Source organism: Pan troglodytes, chromosome 4, assembly GCF_028858775.2.
Source record: "Pan troglodytes isolate AG18354 chromosome 4, NHGRI_mPanTro3-v2.0_pri, whole genome shotgun sequence".
Classification (NCBI taxonomy): Eukaryota; Metazoa; Chordata; class Mammalia; order Primates; family Hominidae; genus Pan; species Pan troglodytes.
The window spans coordinates 177,374,870-177,397,215 of NC_072402.2; the positions used below are offsets into that span (position 1 = coordinate 177,374,870).

The 22,346-nt window shown below is 48.1% G+C and overlaps 1 protein-coding gene across 1 annotated transcript in view; it reads right to left on the reverse strand.

The window, feature by feature from the left end:
• Nucleotides 1-2,886: 2,886 nt before the first annotated feature.
• Nucleotides 2,887-22,346, reverse strand: part of RNF130 (ring finger protein 130) — a 161,121-nt gene continuing 141,661 nt past the window's right edge. The window contains exons 8-9 of the mRNA XM_009450321.5: nucleotides 11,708-11,795; nucleotides 2,887-11,600 (exon numbers count right to left, since the gene is read on the reverse strand). Coding sequence (XP_009448596.3) covers nucleotides 11,513-11,600; nucleotides 11,708-11,795 — 176 coding nt within the window. The 3' untranslated portion in view covers nucleotides 2,887-11,512. The remainder of the gene's footprint in view (nucleotides 11,601-11,707; nucleotides 11,796-22,346) is intronic.

Consider the following 22,346-nt stretch of genomic DNA (forward strand, 5'->3'; position numbering starts at 1 on the left):
TGGCGGCTTCTGCGCAAGCGTGAGGCTGGCTGCAGGCGAATGCGGGTCCCTGGTCTCCCAGTGTTGGCCTGCAGGGGCAGCGCCAGTCCACACACGGCCTTCTGCATGAGGGGGCTGTCAACTCCACCTGGGACAACGGGCCTGGGGCCTGTCCGGGGTCGACTGGGATGTCGGGTCACCCTGCTGGCTGGAACCCTCACCAGGGTCTGGCTAGAGGGCAAAGGGAAGGGGGCAGTTAAACCATCCTTGGAGCTGGACCTGACTTCCAGGTGGGTTTCTGTGATTGGCACTCAAGAATCTTGGTGCGATGGATGTAGGTACACGCAGTTGACACCCAGAGTGATCTGCAGTCTTCTTCAATGTTGCTGGATATAGGAATCAGCTTTCAAGATGCAGAGGCGGGCTTTCTTCAACACCTTGGAAGTTTGAACTAATATTGTCATTGTGCTCTCTAGAGGGAAAGAATTTGGAAGAACTGCACTTTTTAACACCCTGAGAGGAGGTAAAGAGTCGTCTTGTTCCTTAATTCCAGTGGTTCTCAAATTGGGTATACATTAGGATCACCTGGAAGGCTGATTCAAACAGGCTGCTGTAGTCCCAGCCACTTGGGAGGCTGAGGTGGTGGGATCACTTGAGGCCAGGAGTTCAAAATCAGCCAGGGCAATATAGCAAGACTCCATCTGAAAACAAAACAAAACAAAAAACAGCCACACAGGTTGCTGCCCCCTCCCTCCCAGGGTGTTTGCACCGCTAACTCGTTCCTAGGTGATGTTGATGCTGCTGACCTGGAGACCACTCCTCGAGAATGATTTTTTATAAGAAGAAAAAGAACAAACATTTATCGATCACTTAGTATGTGCGTGCTAAGCTTACTTCTTTTTGATTTTCTGAGATATGTCACATTCTGTAACGTTCACTCTTTTAAAGTGCAAAACGTAGTGGTTTTTAGTATATTCACTAGGCTGGGCATCCATCATCACTAATTCCAGAACATTTTTATCAAGTCAAAAGAAACCCCTTATCCATTAGCTGCCATTCCCCACTTCCCCCCGGCTTTGCCCTGGCAACCATCAATCTATTTTGTCTCTGTACATTTTTCCCATTCTAGCCATTTCTTCATATAAATGGAACCTTACAATATGTGGTCTTTTGTGTCTGTCTTCTTTCACTTCCCATCATGTGTTCGAGGTTCACCCACGTTGTAGCATGTATTGATGCTTCATTCCTCCTTATGGCTGAATAGTACCCCATGGTATGGATGCACCGCATTTTATTCATTTGGATGGATATTTGGATTGTTTACCCCTCTTGTCTATTATAATAATGCTGCCATGAACATGTGTACAAGTCTTTGTGTGAATATGTGTTTTTAATTCTCTTGGGCATATATTGAGGAGTGGTATTGTTGGGTCATGTGGTACAGCTATGTTTAACTTTTTAAGCAGTGACCACACTGCGCTCCAAAGCAGCTGTAGCATTCCACATGCCCACCAGCTGGGTATAAGAGTTCTAGGCCGGGCGCGGCGGCTCACGCCTGTAATCCCAGCACTTTGGGAGGCCGAGGTGGGCAGATCACAAGGTTAGGAGATCAAGACCATCCTGGCTAACACAGTGAAACCCCGTCTCTACTAAAAATACAAAAATTAGCCGGATGTGGTGGCATATGCTTGTCCCAGCTACTCGGGAGGCTGAGGCAGGAGAATTGCTTGAACCCGGGAGGTGGAGGTTGCAGTGAGCCGAAATCACGCCACTGCAACTTCAGCTTGGGCAGCAGAGTGAGACTCCGTCTCAAAAAAAAAAAAAAAAAAGAGTTCTAGTTTTTCCATATCTTGTCAACACTTGTTATTGTCTTTTTTTTTTTTGATGCTCATTTCTAGAGGGTGGGAAATGGTATCTCGCTGTGGTTTGGATTTCCATTTCCCTGATGACTGATGATGGGCTTTTGGGTTATTTGTATATTTTATTTGGAGAAATGTCTATTTGGAGAAATGTCCTTTGCCCATTTAAAAATTTTTTTTATTTTTTTATTTTTGAGACGGAGTTTCACTCTGTCACCCAGGCTGGAGTGCAGTGGCATGATCCTGGCTCACTGCAGCCTCTGCCTCCCAAGTTCAAGCGATTCTCCTGCCTCAGCCTCCCAAGTAGCTGGGAGTACAGGTGCGTGCCACCATGCCTGGCTAATTTTAGTATTTTTAGTAGAGAGGAGGTTTCACCATGTTGGCCAGGATGGTCTCGAACTCCTGACCTCAAGTGATCTGCCCGCCTCGGCCTCCCAAAGTGCTGGGATTACAGGCGTGAGCCACTGCGCCCGGCCTCTGGCTCCAGCGCTTTTCCACACGTGTCAGACACGTGCTGCCTTTGCCCCCAGCATTCACTTCTCCCGTCTGTGCAGTGTCGTTTGTTTTTCTGCAGTGGGAACCGTGCCTTAGAACGCACAGCTCTTGTCTGTCAGGTGAAGACACATGGACTCCTGGGCTGTGGAGGTGGAGCCCATGCCAGCTGAGGCCATCGGTGCATTCTATCTGTGATCACAGGGGCTGGCTGGTGATGGCCATGTGCCTCCAACCAAGTCAGTTGGGCCAGGGAAATACCGTCCTGACCTGGGCCACCTCCTGGGGACTGGCTCTTGTGTTGATGGAGCTACTGCCACCCTGAGCCTGGAGATGGGGTTCCCAATGAGGAGCAAAGTTGCCATGTGTCTTGGTGTCAGCATTTGAGGGTGAAATCACACCAAGCCTGACATAGGCACCCCTGGGCATTTTGGCTTTTGGGAGCCATGACATTCCCCTTTTGTGTTAGCCAGTTTTGGCTGGGTTTTCTGTCATTTGTAACCAAGAGAGTCCTCAGTGATACACGTCACCACCAACAATACTCCATGTGGTCAAATCAGCTTTTTCAATAGGTTTTTATTGAAATGGTTATATTAGCAAATTCTGCACATACAGGTGTACACTGTTGGCATATAGGTATATACCATACAATTTCACTACTTGATTATACTTACACCAACCATGCAGACCGAGGAGCTGTGCTGCCCAGAACATTTCAAAGGGTTGATGAGATCTGATTGTCAAGAACCAGCTCACACTCTACTTGTAGGTGTTTGCGTTCCAGACAAGAAAACTCCCCCGACAGGGAGGCCCGAAACTGAGCTAATCGTCAGTTTTGCTTCTTGAATATTGACTGTTCTTTCTGGCACAAGCTATCCAATGAATTAAATTAAAATTTTAATTAAAATTCAAGTGCATAGTTTCCTTTTCATCCCTCAAGGTGGAAGATAAATCATTTGCCACATTTAGGTATATCCCAAGCCTCCCCACCCCCACATTACCTGTGCTATAGTTAGAAAAATAGTTTTGTACGCCATCTTCTGAGATGTTGTGCATAGTGAGCAGGAACCTAGAGTACGGTGGGCTCTTTCAATGACCCAAATATGAAAGGGGCAACTTTAATATTTTATGAGTATAAAAGCTACGGAGGGTCCAAAACAACTGTGACATATGTGGCCTAGGGCTTGCACCAGCTCCTCCTCCTGTACAGGAACAGGATGCTTCCATCAGGTGAGAATGTTCTCCATACCTCAAATCTCATTTCCTAGCTTGGAGCCTTTTCCTGTTTTTGTAATCACACGGGACAAGTTTTCTTTTTAGACAGAGTTATTGCCTCTCTGCAGCAGATCTGGTCCCAAGCCCCAGTCAGGAGATCCCCTCCTGCAGCTGGCTCAGCAAGCCAGGCCCACGCTGTCTGGAGAACGCCTGGAGACAGCACCCTCTCTGCTTCTCTCCAGGATGGCACGTGTCATCTCAGGCTGGGCACTCAGCAGAGGTGCCAGGACCTGGACCTGGGCCACACCTACTGGCCCAGTCCACAGAGCACAGCCAGCAATCCGCAGCCTTTCTGCTGAAGGAGCGCTTACTCGCCTGAAGGAAGAGAAATGGCCAGGACGGTATATTCTACCTAACCACCTCACCCCACCGTTTCTTTACAAACGTTTTGGTTCAGTACCTCCCAGTCACTGGAGAAGTCCTTTAATATCACGTAGTGTAAATATACTTGCACTTAATTGGAGATAAAGGCTGTTCCAAAAGCAAATTTGAATTCACTCTGTGTTGGGTTAAATTTGTAAACCACAGCTCAGAACCAGTCTGTGACGCTCCGCAGATGTCGGTGGCTGTAGAGAGAGGCGGCGAGGGAAGGCGATGATCCGCGGATGGGTGGGGAACTGAGGAGGCCAAGTCAGCCTTGCCAGGCCACCATGTGCCGCCAGGAGCTGGGCAGCCTGAGGAGAGCAAAGATGGGCCGGGAGCCTCCGCCTCAACTGACAGGAGCCTGCTCACCACATGCCCCCCGAGTTCCCACAGGAGAATGCACGTGCGCTGGGCAAGGTGCCACCCTCGGCTCGGGACGGCAGCCTTGGCGTCTGGCTACGGGCGCCGCTTTCACAGGGGTGGCTGGGCCGCCTAGAGCTTTGGTGGTACAGGGAGGCGGGGCCAACGGGAGGAACTCCACAGCCCAGGCGGGGGTCTGAGCGGGCCAGCAGCACCGAATCCTTCTGAAAGCTTAAAACTCAAGTTGCAGGACGTTCAAAGGTGCTTTTTTTTTCTTTTCCGTAAAGGATCTTCCTTCTTCCCCAAGTTAGAGTGAAGAAAACAGGAAAAAAATACCTTGAGCTTAGGGTGGAAAAGGAAGGAAAACCCAAGATGAGTGCAGGTGACGACCGGGCGGCCCCCACAGGGTCTCTGCAGGACCACAGGAGCCAAGACTCAGGCATAAGAGCATCACCCTTTCAGCAGCCAAGGCGGGTGGCACCTTCCCCTCCGTGGTCACTGGAGGCTGTGGGGCCACAGCTGCGGAGAACGCAGGCGGCGGGAGACCCTCTCGGCCTCTCTTCTTCCAAGCTCAGTTTCTTGAGATCTTCCAGGATACCCACAAAAAAGAGGGTGAACCTTTAACAATGCCCCAGAGGAGCTTCGTGGCTACAGGGGGCCTCCTGACCCCCAACCCAGCCCTCTCAGCCAGGCCTCAGGAGGCTAGTGTGACCCCAAAACTCAGAGCCCCCATGAGACACAGGGCCAGCCAGTCCCATGCCTCGCAAAGGGGAACGTTCCTCCCAGATGTGGATTTGGGGGCTCACGCTTTGCTTTCCCTGTAGTTGCCTCCCCCGTGAGACACAGGGCCAGCCAGTCCCATGCCTCGCAAAGGGGAACGTTCCTCCCAGGTGTGGATTTGGGGGCTCACGCTTTGCTTTCCCTGTAGTTGCCTCGGACAATAAGGAAAGGAATCCAAGGAGCAGACATAGGCACCTTGTCCCCACCTGCCTTCTTCCGGTGTTTTTTTCTGATGCTACAATACTTCAAATACACAGGGCTTCTCCCAGTCCTTCTGCAAGGCTCTTAACCATAGCCCAGGGAGCTGTGTGAATATTACAATCAACAGCCTTTCCTAATGGGCTGAAAGGAGTGTGTGTCGAAGCTTTGGAATGCTTTACCAACAAGGCCAAAATACAAGACAAAACTCCATGCCCCTCATATGTAACAACTGCCCTAACCAGACCTGGGAGGGGAAGGTGCCTGTTTTAAGCTGTGGGTATCGCCCTGCGATGAGTCCTCACTCATCTTCCCACACTCCGTGACAGTGTGAGCCAATGTTGACTTTAGTCACATTAAACTCTGCTTCCGGGTGACACTGAACACACGAGAGGAAGTGAGAGCTAGTTGGACAGCCTTTCTTGAAGAAGGAAATCATACTCAATTGCTTTTCTAAATCCGTTGCCTTCAGTAGCTCCTTCTGTCCACACTTTAAATGTCAGTGTCCCCAGGGCTTTATCCCAAGCCCCATCCTCATGTCACTGGGCGGTCCCAGCCCCACTCTGGCTTCCACCTCCATCTGAACTCAGGGACACCTCTCCTGGCCAGCTCCCCTTGGGAGATTCTGCCTCCAGCGCATGGGAGGGTATCATGCCTGTGGGGGTGTTTTGGTGGAGGGAGGAGGAAGGAGGAGATTTGGGTGCCATAGATATTGTGATTACATGGAGATACTTCAGCAGGACAAGATGGCATGTCCACTTAAAAACACAGCTTCTGACCGGGCGTGGTGGCTCATGCCTGTAATCCCAGCACTTTGAGACGCTAAGGCGGGAGGGTCACTGGAGCCCAGGGGTTTGAGGCTAGCCTGGGCAACACGGAGAAGCTCCGTCTGTAAAATAATTTTTAGAAATTAGCTGGGTGTAGTGGCACGCGTGTGTAGTCCCGGTTACTCGGGAGGCAGAGGTGGGGGGATTGCTTTAGCGCTGGAAGTCGAGGCTGCAGTGAGCCGAGATGACACCACTGCACTCCAGTCTGGGCAACAGAGTGAGACCCTGTCTCTAAAAAAAATTAAAAAACAGGCTGGTGCGGCTCACACCTGTAATTCCAGCACTTTGGGAGGACGAGGCAGGTGGATCATTTGAGGTCAGGAGTTTGAGACCAGCCTGGCCAACGTGGTGAAACCTCGTTTCTACTAAAAATACAAAAAATTAGCCGGGCGTGGTGGCATGCATCTGTAAATCCAGCTACTCGGGAGGCTGAGGCAGGAGAATCACTTGATCCTGGGAGGCGGAGCTTGCAGTGAGCCGAGACGGCGCTACTGCACTCCGGTCTGGGCGACAGAGTGACACCCTGTCTCGAAATAAAACAAACAAACAAACAAAAAACCCACAGCTTCGCAGGCATTCTGATGCAGGGGTCTGCAGCCTGGCCACCTCACCCCCACTGCACCTCCACCTGGGCACCAGGTTCGCACCTCCATGCCTCTCCTTCCAGAGCCCCTGCCAGCCCAGACCCAAAGTATCCCCACAGGACTCTCCCTGGGTCCCATCAACACCCGCCCAGGCACCAGGCCTGGAAGCCCAGGCTTCTGCTTCTATCTCCCTCTTCTTCCACTTGGCGTCGGAGCCTGGTGTGGGGTCTGTGAATGCTTCCCCTTTGCCTTGGGCCCTCAGGCAGGACTGGCATCCCAGGCCGGTGCCGTGCCTAGCCTCCCTGACCCCCAGTGCGGTTCCTTTTCTTTCCAAACAGAGACAGGAGTCTGGTCTCCCTGGCAAGCCTTCCCTGCCCAGGAAGTGCTGCCCTCGCCTCCTGGCCACTGTCCCCGCCTTGTCTTGACTGTTCCCTTGGGCCTCTCTATGGCTGCAATGCCTCTCCTCCACCTGTGCCCTGGAAGTCCCTCCTCATCCAGATTCACCCTCTTATCATTCGCTCTCACACCCCAGTTGCTTGATAAGGTGCCTATGAACAGCCAACATCTTAATGGTCACAGATTCACCCCAACTTCAAGCATGTGTTTGGCACAGAGTGAGAGCTTAATAAAAGTTTGCTGGCAATATTAACTGTAGAATCCCACTTCTCTAAAACCAGTGTTTTTGTTTCATGACATTTATGAGCAGCAACCACTTGTCAAGGAGCCACACTGTCACTTGCCAGTGGTTAATGTCAACCACTGACATTAACGTCACCTCCTTGTTTTCCTATAGCAGAGCCAATGCCTCAATAATAAAGGTTAACAGCGAGAGAACACTTTGAGTTTTCTTCAGTTAAAACTAGCTTCAGCCGGGCGTGGGTGGCATGAGCCTGTGGTCCCAGCTACTGGGGAGGCTGAGGCGAGGTCAAGGCTGCAGCGAGCCATGACTGTGCCACTGCACTCCTGCCTGGGTGACAGAGCGAGATCCTGTCTCTAAAAAAATAAAAATATAAAATACCAATTTGATTTAGCATGTAGCTCGAATGGATTGGATGTGAGGGTAATAAAAACATGAGAAGAGCTTATAAAGCCAATAGAAAATGTCAAGCTTGTAAAATTCAGTAATCTCGTTTTTAAAAATACTTTTCCAAATATCATCAGACTAACTGGCAGCTGGGGCTGTTGCTGCATCAGGGAAGCCGGCAGGTGCCAGACCTCAGTGCTCAAGGCAGTGCCTCGTGAATGTGCCTCGCAGCCAGGCCTGAGGACCACCAGGGGAGCTGGGAGCTGGGGCCTCTCTGCAAAAGCAAGGCTCATCAGGGTTGTGAGGAGTTTTTAGCTGGGGGCAGAGCTTGTCTTCCCAAGAGGAGGGCAGAGGCAGGCAGCCCTGGGCAGACGTGCTTATCACCACCAGTGGCTGCCAAGCTCTGCCTCCTGCGCTGGAAGCCCTGGCTATCTGGCCTTCCCTCCCCTCCCTCTGGATTAACAGGAAAGAGGGGTTACTCCTCCCTTAGGATGTTAAAAGTCACCAAAGCTTGGCCGGGCGCGGTGGCTCACGTCTGTAATTCCAGCACTTTGGGAGGCCAAGGCAGGCGGATCACGAGGTCAGGAGATCGAGACCATCCTGGCTAACACGGTAAAACCCCATCTCTACTAAAAATACAAAAAATTAGCTGGGCGTCGTGGCAGGTGCCTGTAGTCCCAGCTGCTCGGGAGGCTGAGGCAGGAGGATGGTGTGAACCCGGGAGGCGGAGGTTGCAGTGAGCCAAGATCGCGCCACTGCACTCCAGCCTGGGTGACAGAGCGAGACTCCGTCTCAAAAAAAAAAAAAAAAAAAAAAAAAATCACCAAAGCGGAAGCATTTGCATTTCAATAGTCACAACCAACTCCCAGAGGATGCTGATGGCTGCCCTGGCCCTAGACTTGCTGATCCTGCCACACAGGCCCATGGTTCTCCTCACCCGGGCACAGGCCCAGCTCACAGCAGTCCCCTGGAGGCAGGGGGGCGGGTGTGTGGTGTAAATAGCTGACTCCTCAGCCTCTTCCTTACTTCAAACACTTCCCCCCTCAACAATGACTGAGGTTATCATACATTTCCTAATAACCGCTGCTGGTGGCAAGACTTGCAGCCACGGAGGCACTCACTCTCCGCACCCCATCACACCTGCAGCAGGCGGAACGCTGCTCCCCAAGCGCCTCAGGGCAGCGCTGCCCATGTGGCGATGTGTGTCCTCACAATGCTCACTGGACAAGCAGCCCCGGCCACTTCCTGCCAGGGTCCCAACTTAGCAGGGATTTCCCCCAGCATAGCAGCTAGTAAAGAGGCTGTTATTTGGGATTAAAAAAAAAAATGCCATTCTTGGCTGGGCATGGTGGCTCAGAACTGGAATCCCGGAACTTTGGGAGGCCGAGGTGGGGGCGGATTGCTTGAGCCCAGGAATTCAAGACCAGCCTGGGCAACACGGCAAAGTCCCATATCTCTACAGAAAATCCAAAAATTAGCTGGGCGTGGTGGCACGTGCCTGTGGTCCCAGCTACTCGGTGGGCTGAGGTGGGAGGATCACTTGAGCCCAGGAGGTGGAGGCTACAGTGAGCCGAGGTTGCGCCACTGCCCTTCAGCCTGGGTGACAGAGTGAGACTGTCTCAAAACAAAAACAAAAATAAAAATAAAAACCCGAAACCAAAAACCAAATCATCCTCTCTGTTCCTGAAGAGCATGGCCTTAATGAGAAGTTAGTGTCCCTCCTGACAAAGACAGGCCATTCTGTAGCTGAGCCAGAGAGTGACCCCAATTTTCCAGAAAAGGGTGTCAAGCCAGGATCCACAGCACTGTTCTGAGTACGCTCCCCTGCAAGCAATGCCTCCTTGTTATTCTACCGTGAATGTGTGCCCCAGATTTCCCAGAAATTCAAATGTTATATTAATAGGCAGATTCTAGGGGCCTGAAATTTGTACTTCTTCTCAAGTAATTTCATACCTTTTCAGTAAAGAAACTGTCTTGAGTGGAATTTAACGTATACACCTTGGTAAGACCTCAAATCAGGAGAAAATGCTACATCAGGATCTGCGTTTTGGTTTGGGAAAAAAGGAGGTGGTATAGACAACACGGCAACGATCCGAACTGAGCTCTCCTACCTTTCAGGTGGGTCAAACACATACAAATGCAGGCGCGTGTCTGGAACCTCCAGCAAATGGGCTCCAGCTTCCTGCAGACTCACCCTCTCTCTGAGAGCCCAATGGGGAAACCTGCTTTTCTGAACGATGCTATCTTGAAGTTGCTCACTGAAAATATTTTTATAGTACGAAGACTATCATAAAGAAAAACAAAAACAAAAAATACCCCAAAGCCCTTGGTAAAAGGTAAAACACAAAAGCTGCTAAGACCTTTAAAATCTGCACCATTCTAGCCTCAAATGAGCGAAAACGAAATGCTGCTGCCTGCTCTCTGACAATGCTCCTGAAGCCTGTCCCCATCCGGGGCTCTGCAGGTTTCCTTCAGGCACACCTGTGTCTGAGGCGTTATTGACGCGTTAGGAGAAAAGACACTTTAGGAGAAGCTGCACGTGGAAAAATGGCAAGTGTTCACTTCAAACGTATATTCCACAGTCAGTGAGAACAGGGCAGGGGATTCACGCGTCTGCTTCGTTTGCTGTCGGACCTGACCCTGGGCATGTGAAGACTGCGGTTCCTGTTCTCACAGCAAGGGTCCGTGCGCCTCACGCCCCCACAAAGCTCATGCCAATGAGGAGAGGCAGACTCAACTCAGGTGTGTCCTTTTGCAAAGAGGGTGTGCAGATTAGTTTTATAAATTTGCCCATAGTGGTTCTGTACTGGGATTAGCGGTAAGATGCAATTTTCTCATCATGTTAATTCGATGTCACCCCAGGTGTGTGGGAAGATCCCACATGTCCCTGATGCCTGGGATGCTGGCTGCTGCACCCTGTCCTGTAAGCCTGTCGGCCGGTGCTCATGTGCCTTCTTCATGCTGTGCTGGGGCTGATGGAGAGGACTGGGCTGCACAGTGGACACTGAAGATGGGTGCTTATCTGGTATCTGCAGCGAGAAGGGGGTTTGGTCTTCCCAATGAGACATTCCAGATCATCCTGTCTTTCACAACTGCTGGCCATCCCCCTTGAAATCACTGTGCCCAGAGACACTGCTGGGCTGGGCTCCCGGGTGCCACCTCCCTATACACACACTCCCTATACTGACGGGTGGCCGAGTAGACGTGTTCACAGGCTGCAGGGACGGAGGGGCCTTCAGTGTTTTCGTGCTGACTTAAACACTTGTCACTTTACGTCATGCTCAACACGGAGGCTGGAAAACAGTGACGCAGACGGCTGCCTGGCCCCGCACACAGACCCGGCCCCACGGCCTGCGTCTCCCACGGCCCTGCCCTGGCAGGAAGTGGGTGGTCAGAGTCTCAGAGGAGATACAAAGGCAAGGCCTTCTCTCAACCCCCTTTAGAAGGGGCCCTTCAGCAGGAAGTAGAATAAGCGAGAGGGGAACATCCAGAGCCAGGTCAGGGAGCAGCACCTGTACTCCACGCGGGTAGGAAGCTTCTCCCACAGGGCAGTATGCATCGTAAGCAGGGACCACAAAAGGATGTTAAAAACCCCAGCTTCCCTGGCGCAGAACAGCGTGTGATTGTTCAGAGATGCGTCTGCAATGCAACATTAATCCTGGGCCCGGCCTCTTCTCTGGAAACAGCCAGGCTTGCTGGGCGCCCACCTTCAATGATCAGCTTGGGCGGGTTTTCAATACCACAAGGCTCACCTGGGCAATGCTACTGTCCTCAAAGCCTCACCTTGGGGGAACTTTGCAAATTAACCCTGAACCCCAACCTGTGCTTGGAAAGTGCTGCCATTCTTCCAAAACGGATGCTGACAGGAGAATACAAAATAAGAAAGGTGATCAGAAATCAAATCACAAAAGCAGTGACCCCAACAGCCAGCCCATGTTTAAAATTCAGGTTTTGTTCTCATCATACATGTCCAAAGAAGGTTCGATGGTGGAGAATTCACTTTCATACACCAGACTCCGAGGGGACAAGGAGTTTCGATGAAAGAAGTGACCACCTGGAAAAGGAAGAAGAGAAAGAGACTTAATAGGTCACCAGGACTGTGTTTCTCACGTGGCTAGGAGGAAACAATGCAGATTATCTTTGAAGCATGACATTTTCTTAACTATCCTTCATATGGGGCTCTTATTAGAGAGATACAAAAAGTGCGGGCATCCTTCAATTCACGCAGGCTTTAAGCATCTAAGTTCCAATCTTCGGATCCCCAAGAGACTAACCACTAGAGCTCCTCAAAGCAAAAGCTGCCTGGTGCTCGTAAAAGGGTTCCACTTAGAAACGTGAAGACTTTTTCCTGGGCACATGATCTTATGGAGGACTGCCCCCCAGCCCTCTCATCTGGGCATCTGTTCTGGTTTGGTCCTGGAGATGGGCACGGAGCCCCCTCATCAGCTGGGCAGACTTGGGGTGAGACTTGGAGGCTCTGATTTTATATATATATATATATATATATATATATATATATATATATATTTTTTTTTTTTTTTGAGATGGAGTTTTGCTCTTGTTGCCCAGACTGGAGTGCAGTAGTGTGATCTTGGCTCACTGCAACCTAATATGCCTATGTTGATCCTTCCGAATTTTTTTCAGTCTTAGACTTTATCTACTGAATTCCCACTGTGGAAGATGAGGATTTTCTCCTAACCCCCACACCCAAATTGCACATACTTTCCATTGCCCCAATATAATTATATTTTGATTTTAAAATTCCATAGTTACATTATTTGACTATCTGTGCTACTCAAAGCTGAGCTGTGCTTACATTTCCTTTTCTATAAAACTGTTTTTAAGCTTTACTGGGGTATAACTGACATACAATGAAAAGCACATGTTTAAAGTACATCATTTGGTGAGTTCTGACAGCTGTATAGGCCAGTGACACCGACACCACCATCAAGATAACGAACATATCCATTACCCCAAAGTTTCCTGGTGCCTCTCAATCCCTTCCCCTTCTTTCTACCCTACTCCTATTGCCAGGAAAACATAGATTAGTTTGCATCTTTCTAGAATTTTATATAAGTAGAATTGCAGAGTATATATTGGCTCTTACAAATAAAGTTGCTAGAACATCTGTGCACATAAATTGTGTGAACATATGCTTTCACATCTCCTAGACCTGTAAATACTCAGAACTGAAATTACTGCAAAAACTGAACTTTTTCAGAAACTGCCAGGCTGTTCTAAGATGGTCCTGGCTGGGTGCGGTGGCTCATGCCTGTAATCCCAGCACTTTGGGAGGCCGAGGCGGGTGGATCATTTGAGATCAGGAGTTCAAGACCAGCTTCAACTACGTAGTGAAACCTTGTCTCTACTAAGATACAAAAATTAGCTGAGCATGGTGGCATGTGCTTGTAGTCCCAGCTACTTGGGAGGCTGAGGCAGGAGAATCGCTTGAACCCAGGAGGTGGAGGTTGCAGTGAGCCAAGATCACGCCACACGCCTGTCATCCCAGCACTTTGGGAAGGCGAGGTGGGTGGATCACGAGATCAGGAATTCAAGACCAGCTTGGCCAACATAGTGAAACCCCGTCTCTACTAAAAATACAAAAAATTAGCCAGGCATGGTGGCAGGTGCCTGTAATCCAGCTACTCGGGAGGCTGAGGCAGGAGAATCACTTGAATCCAGGAGGCGGAGGTTGCAGTGAGCGGAGATCGCACCACCGCACTCCAGACTGTGTGACAGAGTGAGACTCCGTCTGAAAAAAGAAAAAAAAGGAAAAAGAAAAAAAAAGATGGCCCTACCGGCAGCCTATGGTAGTCCCAGCTCCTTTTCATACTCACAAACACTTGACATGGTCAGTCTTGGAAAAGTTTAGGCATTCTAGCAGGAGTGTAGGAGCTTCTCATTGTGGTTTTAATTTGCATTCCCTGATGACTAGTGACGTTGAGCATCTTTTCATGGGCTTATTAGCCAACCGTGTATCTTCTTTTGTGAAGTGTTTTGTTCAAATCTTTAGTCCATTAAAAAAACTGGGCTTTTTAAAAAAATTTTTTTTAATTTTTTTTGAGACGGAGTCTTGCTCTGTTGCCCAGGCTGGTGTGCAATGGCGCCATCTCGGCTCACTGCAACCTCCACCTCCTGGGTTCAAGAGATTCTTGTGCCTCAGCCTCCTAAGTAGCTGAGATTACAGGCGTGGGCCACAATGCCCAGCTAATTTTTGTATTTTTAATAGAGATGGGGTTTCACCATGTTGGCCAGGCTGGTCTCGAACTCCTGAGCTCAAGCGATCTGCATCAGCCTCCCAAAGTGCTGGGATTATAGGCACAAACCACCACGCCCGGCTTGGGCTGTCTTCATGTTATCAAGTATAAGGGTTTAAAAAAAATTCTAGGCCGGGCACAGTGGCTCATGCCTGTAATCCCAGCACTTTGGGAGGCTGAGCCAGATGGCTTCAGCTCAGGAGTTCAAGACTAGCCTAGGCAACATGGTGAAACCCCATCTCTACTAAAAATACAAAAAGTAGCCAGGTGTGGTGGTGAGCACCTGTAGTCCCAGCTACTTGGGAGGCAGAGGTGGGAGGATTGCTTGAGTCCGGGAAGCAGAGGCTGCAGTGAGCCGAGACTACACTACTGCCCTCCAGCCTGTGCTACAGAAAAAAAAATAATAATAATAATTCTCGATACAAGGCTTGCCAGACATACATTTTGCAAATATTTCCTCCTAGTCTGTGACTTCCCTTGACATTGTTATAACAACGTCTTTTGAAGATTAAAAGTTTCAAATTTTGGTAAGATCAAATTTATTGATTTTTTCCTATTATAGTTTGTGCTTTTTGTGTCAGATTTAAGAATCCCAAGGTCACTAAGATTTTCTCGTACATGTTCCTCTAGAAGCTTTATAGTTTTAGTTCTTACACTTAGATGGTCCACTTCAAGTAAATCTTTGAAAATGGCAGAAAATAAGAGTTGGAGTTCATTTTTTTTTTTTTGCATATGGATATCCAATTGTTCCATCGTCGATTGTTTAAAAGATTATCCTTTCCCCCACTGAACTGTCTTGGCACCTTTATGGAAAATCTATTGATTGTAAATGTGTGGGTCTATTTCTGGGCACTATTCTGTTCCATCAATCCATTTGTCTGTCTTTATGCTGTTAAATTAAATTTAGACTAAACTGCTTCCTTATATATTTTAAGTTCGGCCTAAAGGTTTCTCCATACACAGTGAACTGTCACCTAAATGGATGTGTGACAGACTGTAACCGACTCTTGTACCAAGGAGCTGAGTCTCAGCCAATCCCAGCGGCTGAGTTTCACCCAATCACAGGTGGCCAACAGTGCAAACCGTGTTCAGTGAGGCAAAGGCCGAGCTTCACCCATCCAGCTGGTTCTGTACCTCACTTCCCTTTCCTGTACCTCACTTCCCTTTTTCTGTCCATAAATCCAACCACGGTGCAGCCCTGGAGTTGCTTTGAACCTATTTCGGTCCTGGGGGCTGCCCAATTCTTCAATCACTCTTGCTCAATTAAACTCTGTTAAATTTAGTTTCCCTAAAGTTTTTCTTTTAACAATACTAACACCGTATTGTCTTGATTACTGTAGCTTTACAGGTCTTGACATTAGGATTAGAAATTCTGGAACTTGATGGGCACGGAGGTTTGCGCATATAATCTCAGCAGATTACTCAACAGACGAGTATTAAATGAAAGCATTTCAGTGCTAGCTCATGAGCGGCAGGGCAACCTCTGTTTTCTTAACTTTTCTATGTTAAAAGTCTTCTGCATTTAAAAAATTGGCATGAAGTCCGGCTTGATGGTCAGTATCTGTAATCCCAGCTACTAGGGAGGCTGAGGTGGGAGGATCGCTTGAGCCCGGGAGTTCAAGTCCAGCCTGGGCAACACAGTGAGACCCTGTCCCTAAACAATTTTTTTTTTAAAATAAATAAAAATTACTGCTGGGCGTGGTGGCTCACGCCTGTAATCCCAGCACTTTGGGAGGCTAAGGCGGGTGGATCACCTGAGGTTGGGAGTGCGAGACCAGCCTGACCAACATGGAGAAACCCTGTCTCTACTAAAAACACAAAATTAGCCAGACATGGTGGCGCATGGCTGTAATCCCAGCTACTCGGGAGGCTGAGGCAGGAAAATCACTTGAACCCAGGAGGCGGAGGTTGCGGTGAGCTGAGATTGTGCCATTGCACTCCAGCCTGCGCAACAGAGCAAAACTCTGTCTGAAAATAAATAAATAAATAAATACAGGCTGGGCGCAGTGGCTCATGCCTGTAATCCCAGCACTTTGGGAGGCCGAGGTGGGTGGATCACCTGAGGTCAGGAGGAGTTCGAGACCAGCCTGGCCAACGTGGTGAATTAAAAATATAAAAATTAGCCAGGCATGGTGGCGGGTGACTGTAATCCCAGCTACACAGGAGGCTAAGGCAGGAGAATTGCTTAAACCTGGGAGGTGGAGGTTGCAGTGAGCCGAGATGGTGCCACTGCACTCCACCCTGGGTGACAGAGTGAGGCTATCTCAAAAAAAATTAAATATAAATAAAAAATTTAAAATGGGATCAATTCATAAATGCTTGCTATCTATCCACAGTAGCCCTCTAAAAGCAAGGTCCCACATAAAATATGAGCTATTTCATTTCTGACAAAGGATCCTCAGCCCCCAGAAGCATCAGCACAATCCAACAGCACTAAGGGGGGAAGATGAAAAACAAAGAGCTGATGACAGGGGAGTTTCCTCTCTTCAGGATGAATTAAAGCTATCTGCCATATTGTGAAAAGTGTATTTGGTTTTTTTCCGGGCTTCCTGGCCTACAACTCCTAGAATCCTCAGAATCTTCACAGTGGTGTCTTTCATATGCTAAAGAGGTGGGTGAAGGCGGGCAGCCCCCAGGTAGCTCCAGGATGGGGCTGGTCACCAGAAGGACCAAGGCAGGACTAGAGGCCTGGGACTTTCAGCCTCACCCCCCAGCCTCCAGGGAGCGGAGAGGGGCTGAAGGTTAAGTTGATCGCCCATGGCCAACAGTTTAATCAGTCATGCCCACGTAATGAAGCCTCCATAAAAACCCAAAAGATTGGGACTGGGATACTTCGGGGATAGCTAAACACGTAGAGGTACCGGTAGGGGAGGGCACTGAACTCCAAGCTGCTTCTCACATGCCTTGCCCTACGCATCTGTCAACCAAAAAGAGAAATAACAGGCATTGGAACTAGAGAAGCATGGCTGGGTTTCTTCTGTTTTTTCATTTATTTATTTATTTTATTATTTTCTTCTTTTTGAGGTGCTCTCACTCTGTTGCCCAAGCTGGAGTGTGCAGTGGTGCGATCCTAGCTCACTGCAGCGTCAACCTCCTGGGCTCAAGCAATTGTCTTGCCTCAGCCTTCCCAGAAACTGGGACTACAGGTACGTGCCACCAAGCCTGGCTAATTTTGAAATGTTTCTTTTGTAGAGCCAGGGTCTTGTTAGGTTGGCCAGGCTGGTTTCAAATCCCTGGGCTTAAGCCATCCTCCCACCTTGGCCTCCTAAAGTGCTGGGATTACCTACGTGAGTCACCACACCTGGCTGGATTTATTCTGAGCCAAGTTGGAAGACTTAGGCCCAGAACACAGACTCCATATAGACGGAGAACGTGCCTCAAAGGAGGCTGCATGAGGCACAGTAGACATACATTTTCCAACAGGGGGATGCATGTGGCACGGAAAGGGGGAGCAGCGGAGGCGAGGCAGGGAAGCAGCTTTCCATTCTTGTGATTCTGATTGGTGCTCAGTGACGCTACCCATACGATAAGGTAAACGTGCCCTTGTGTGGGGTGGGAGAAAGGCTAGGCAACTTAGGGTCTGGTAGGGGTTGACCAATTCCATCCTGTCTTTGTTCTACCTCTGATAAATGGGTTTACGACTAGTGCCTGTCAGTGAACTACGTAAACTCCAGTCATACAGGCAAGAGGTCAGCTTTATTTATAGGCCTAGGATTTATTATTCATGTGCCTGACTACAGTCATCATGGGCCACTGTTAAAATTTTCTTTTGAATTTTCCTTTTTCTGACACGTCTCTTCATCTGTATCCTTTGCAATATCCTTCATAATAAATCTCAGGCCGGGTGCGGTGGCTCATGCCTATAATCCCAGCACTTTGGGAGGCCGAGGCGGGCGGATCACCTGAGGTCAGGAGTTTGAGACCAGTCTGGCCAACATGGTGAAACCCTGTCTCTATTAAAAATACAAAAAAAATTAGCCGGGTGTGGTGGCAGGTGCCTGTAATCCCAGTTACTTGGGAGGCTGAGGCAGGGGAATTGCTTGAACCAGGGAGGTGGAGGTGGCAGTGAGCCGAGATAGCGCCATTGCACTCCAGCCTGGGCGACAGAACAAGACTCCATCTCAAAAAAAAAAATAAATAAATAAATAAAAATCTCAGAGTTGTGTGAGCTGCTGTAGCAAATTAACCAAACCTAAGGAGGGGGCGGTGGGCACCCTGACTCATAGCCAGTTGGTCAGAAGCATGGGTTGAACACTTGGGCTTGCGCCGGGCATTGGACGTGGAGACAGTCTTGTGGGACTGAGCCCTCACCCTGGGGGACCTGATGCCATTTCCAGGTAGACAGCGTTGGAACTGAATTGAATTGAGGGACACCCAGTTGGCATCTGCCGCAGAACTGCTTGCTTACTTCGTGTGTGGGGGCCCCCTCGCCCCACTCGACACTGCCCCCACCACTGACTGTTGGTCACGGAAGTCTTCTGTGTTGACTGTTATGGGGTGAGAACAGAGGAAAAACAGTTTGCTTTTTCTAGTCACCGTCAGAAGTGGAAATGACCGAATCTTTTTTGTTAGGGTAGTCATCAGCTGATACCAAATCTTTGGCAATAAGAAAATGGGTCAGAACTTAAGTCAGTAATCTACATTGGTTAACCAGTTTTCTTGAGAAAAATATAATGCAAACAGAGGAATGCACAAGCAGCTGAATTTCAGAGAAAGGTATGAGTCTGGCTTTGCCAAGAAAGCACACATATTTTTTGACACCTGGAAATACACCAGATGTGTACTGGTCAACTAATTATTATCTTTGTTATTGGCTACATAATGTTATTAAGTAAACTCTTAATTGAGGCATAACCTACATACAGATATGTGCACAAATCATAAGTATCCAGTTCAATGAATTTCCACAGAGAATATACCCACAAAATAATCACTGGATCAAGAATAGAATACTACCAGCACCCCACAAGTCCCTCCAGTGACCGCCCAATCACTATGTCCTCTCTCCCCCGCCAAAGGAAACCATAATCCAGACTTCTCCCACACAGTTTAGCTTTGTCTTTTTTTTTTTTTTTTTTTTTTTTTTTGAGATGGAGTCTCACTCTGTCGCCCAGGCTGGACTGTAGTGGCTTGATCTTGGCTCACTGCAAGCTCTGCCTCCCAGGTTCAAGCAATTCTCCTGCCTCAGTCTCCTGAGTATGGGACTACAGGTGCCCGCCACCACGCCTGGCTAATTTTTTTTTTTTGTATTTTTAGTAGAGATGGGCTTTCACCATGTTAGCCAGGATGGTCTCGATCTCCTGACCTCATGATCCACCCGCCTTGGCTTCCCAAAGTGCTGGGATTACAAGTGTGAGCCACCATGCCCAGCCTAGCTTTGTCTATTTTTAATTTTATATAAATGGAAACAGGGAATATATTCTTTTGTGTCTAGATTCTGTCTGACACACAAATGTCTGACATTTATGTTGCAACATCCATCCGCTTCAGGGAATATAGCAACAGTTCCTTCCTTTTCACCGCCGCGTCATGTTCCACTGTCTGGCCACCACACAATTGATTGGTCTAATCTTTACGGACAGGCATTTGCATTGTTTCCTCTGGGGGCTCTCTGAATCTTGCTGTTAGGGACACTTGTTTCTGTGAGTTATCTTTTGTACACATGGACATGCCTTTCCCTCGGATGATGCCTAGGAGTGGGACTGCTGGGTCTTAGGTGTGCATATTTTCAGCGTCAGCAGACACTGGCCATGTTCCAAAGTGGCTCTGCCAACTTTGACTCCCACCAGTAAATGAGAATTCCAGTGGCTCCCTTTCTGTGCCAATAATGGATATTTTCTGTTTTTTTTTTCATTTTAGCATTCCAGCAGGTGTATACACGGCATTTCACTATGTTTTAACGTCCATTCCCCAAATGACCAAAAAGGATGAACACTTTTCATACATTTGCAGGCTGTTTGTTTATCTGGTTCGCTCTGAAATGTCTCTTTGTTTCTTTTGCTCATTTTCCCATCAGGTTGTCAGTCTTCTTCTCCTTGATTGTGACTGTGAGTCCTTTGTGAGTTAAAAGCATTGCAGGTACCTTCCCCCAAAACTGTATTTTTTTAATTGTTGTTGTTGTTTTTTTTTTTGAGACAGAGTCTCGCTGTGTCGCCCAGGCTGGAGTGCAGTGGTGCGATCTCGGCTCACTGCAAGCTCCGCCTCCTGGGTTCATGCCATTCTCCTGCCTCAGCCTCCCGAGTAGCTGGGACTACAGGCGCCCACCACCAGGCCTGGCTAATTTTTTGTATTTTTAGTAGAGACGGGGTTTCACCGTGTTAGCCAGGATGGTCTCAATCTCCTGATCTCGTGATCCCCCTGCCTCGGCCTCCCAAAGTGCTGGGATTACAGGCGTGAGCCACCGCACCTGGCCATCCAAAACTGTATTTTGATGAGCAAAATTTCTTAATTTTAGTGTGGAACAAATTATCTAACTTTTATTTTATGGTTAGGGCTTTTTCAGTCCAGTTGAAGAAGTCTTTGCCTATCTGAAGGTTTTGATGACATTTTATCTCATTTTTTAGAAGCTTCATGGTTTTACCTTTTGCATTTAGGTCTATCATCCATTTCAAGTCAATTTTTCAGTATAGTGTGAAGTAGGAATTAAGATTCATTTCTTTCTTTATAAATATTCAGTGGAGCCAGCACCATCTTGAAAAGACCATTCTTACCCCACGGCTTGTGCAGTGCCACCTCTGTCATGAGCCGAGTGTCTGTACATGCACGGCTGTTTCAGAACCCTATTTTGTTCAGAACTCTATTTTGTTCTGCTGTCTGTCCATCCTTGCATCGATACCTTACTGTCTTAATTACTGTGGCTTTGTCAAAAGTCTTGATTTCCAGTATCTAAGTCCTTTTGCTTTATTATTCTTCAAAATGTCCTTGTTATTCTTAGCTCTTTCCATTTCCACATAAATTCTAGGATCAGGCTGGGCGTGGTGGCTCACACCTGTAATCTCAGCACTTTAGGAGGCCAAGGTGGGAGGATTGCTTGAGCCCAGGAGTTTGAGACCAGCCTGGGCAACATGGCAAAATCCCATCTCTACAAAAAATACAAAAATTAGCTGGGCATGGGGATGCATGCCTGTAGTCCCAGCTGTTCAGGAGGCTGAGGTGGGAGGATCACTTGAGCCTGGGAGGTCAAGGCTGCAGTGAGCCATGATTGTGCCACTGCACTCCAGCCTGGGTGACAGAGTGAGACTGTGTCTCAAAAAAAAAAAAAAAATTCTAGGATCAATTGGTCCAGTTTCAATACTGGACCCACCCACTGGGGTGTGACTGAAATCACAGTAAGTCTATAAGTCACTTTGGGGAGAGCTAACACCTCCATAGTATCGTGTCACTCATTCCATCAGCCTGTTATATTCATTTAGGTCATCTTTAGTTTCTCTCAATAACACATAATTGTTCTCTGTATAAAAGCCTTGCGTATCTTCTCTTACATATATTCCTCAGTATGATGTTTCTTTGATGCTTTTGTAAATGTTATCTTTTTTGAAAATTTCATTTTATTTATTTATCTTTTATTTATTTTTTGAGATGGAGTCTTGCTCTTGTCGCCCAGGCTAGAGTGCAATGGCGTGATCTTGGCTCACTGCAACCTCTGCCCCTGGGATTCAAGCGATTCTCCTGCCTCAGCCTCCTGAGTAGCTGGGATTACAGGCATCTGCCACCACACCCGGCTAATCTTTGTATTTTTAGTAGAGATGAGGTTTCACCACGTTGGTCAGGCTGATCTCGAACTCCTGACCTCGTGATCTGCCCGCCTTGGCCTCCCAGAGTGCTAGGATTACAGGCGTGAGCCACTGCACCCGGCAGAAAATTTCATTTTAAATTGCTTATTGTTAGTCTATAGAAATATAATTGATCGTGTTAAATTTGCTTATTCATTTTAAGAGCTGATTTGTAGAATATATTGAATTTTCTACACGTAATCGTTTTCTCTGTGAAGAGTGACAGTTTCATTCTTCCTTTCTAATCCTTACACCTTTTATTTCTTTTTCTTGCCATATGGTAATGGCTAACACTGCCAATATAATGTTGAAAGAGACAGTGACAGCAGATAACCTTATTTACAATCTTAGGGAAAAAGTTTTTAATATTTCACTGATAAGTATAATGTTTGCTGTAGTTTTGAAAATATCCATTATTAGATTAAGGAAGCACTCTGTTTTTCCTAGTTTGCTAAAAGTTCTTTTCTTTTAAAATCAAGAATGGAGGCTGGGCGTGGTGGCTCATGCCTGTAATCCCAGCACTTTGGGAGGCCAAGGTGGGTGGATCACTTGAGGCCAGGAGTTCAAGACCAGCCT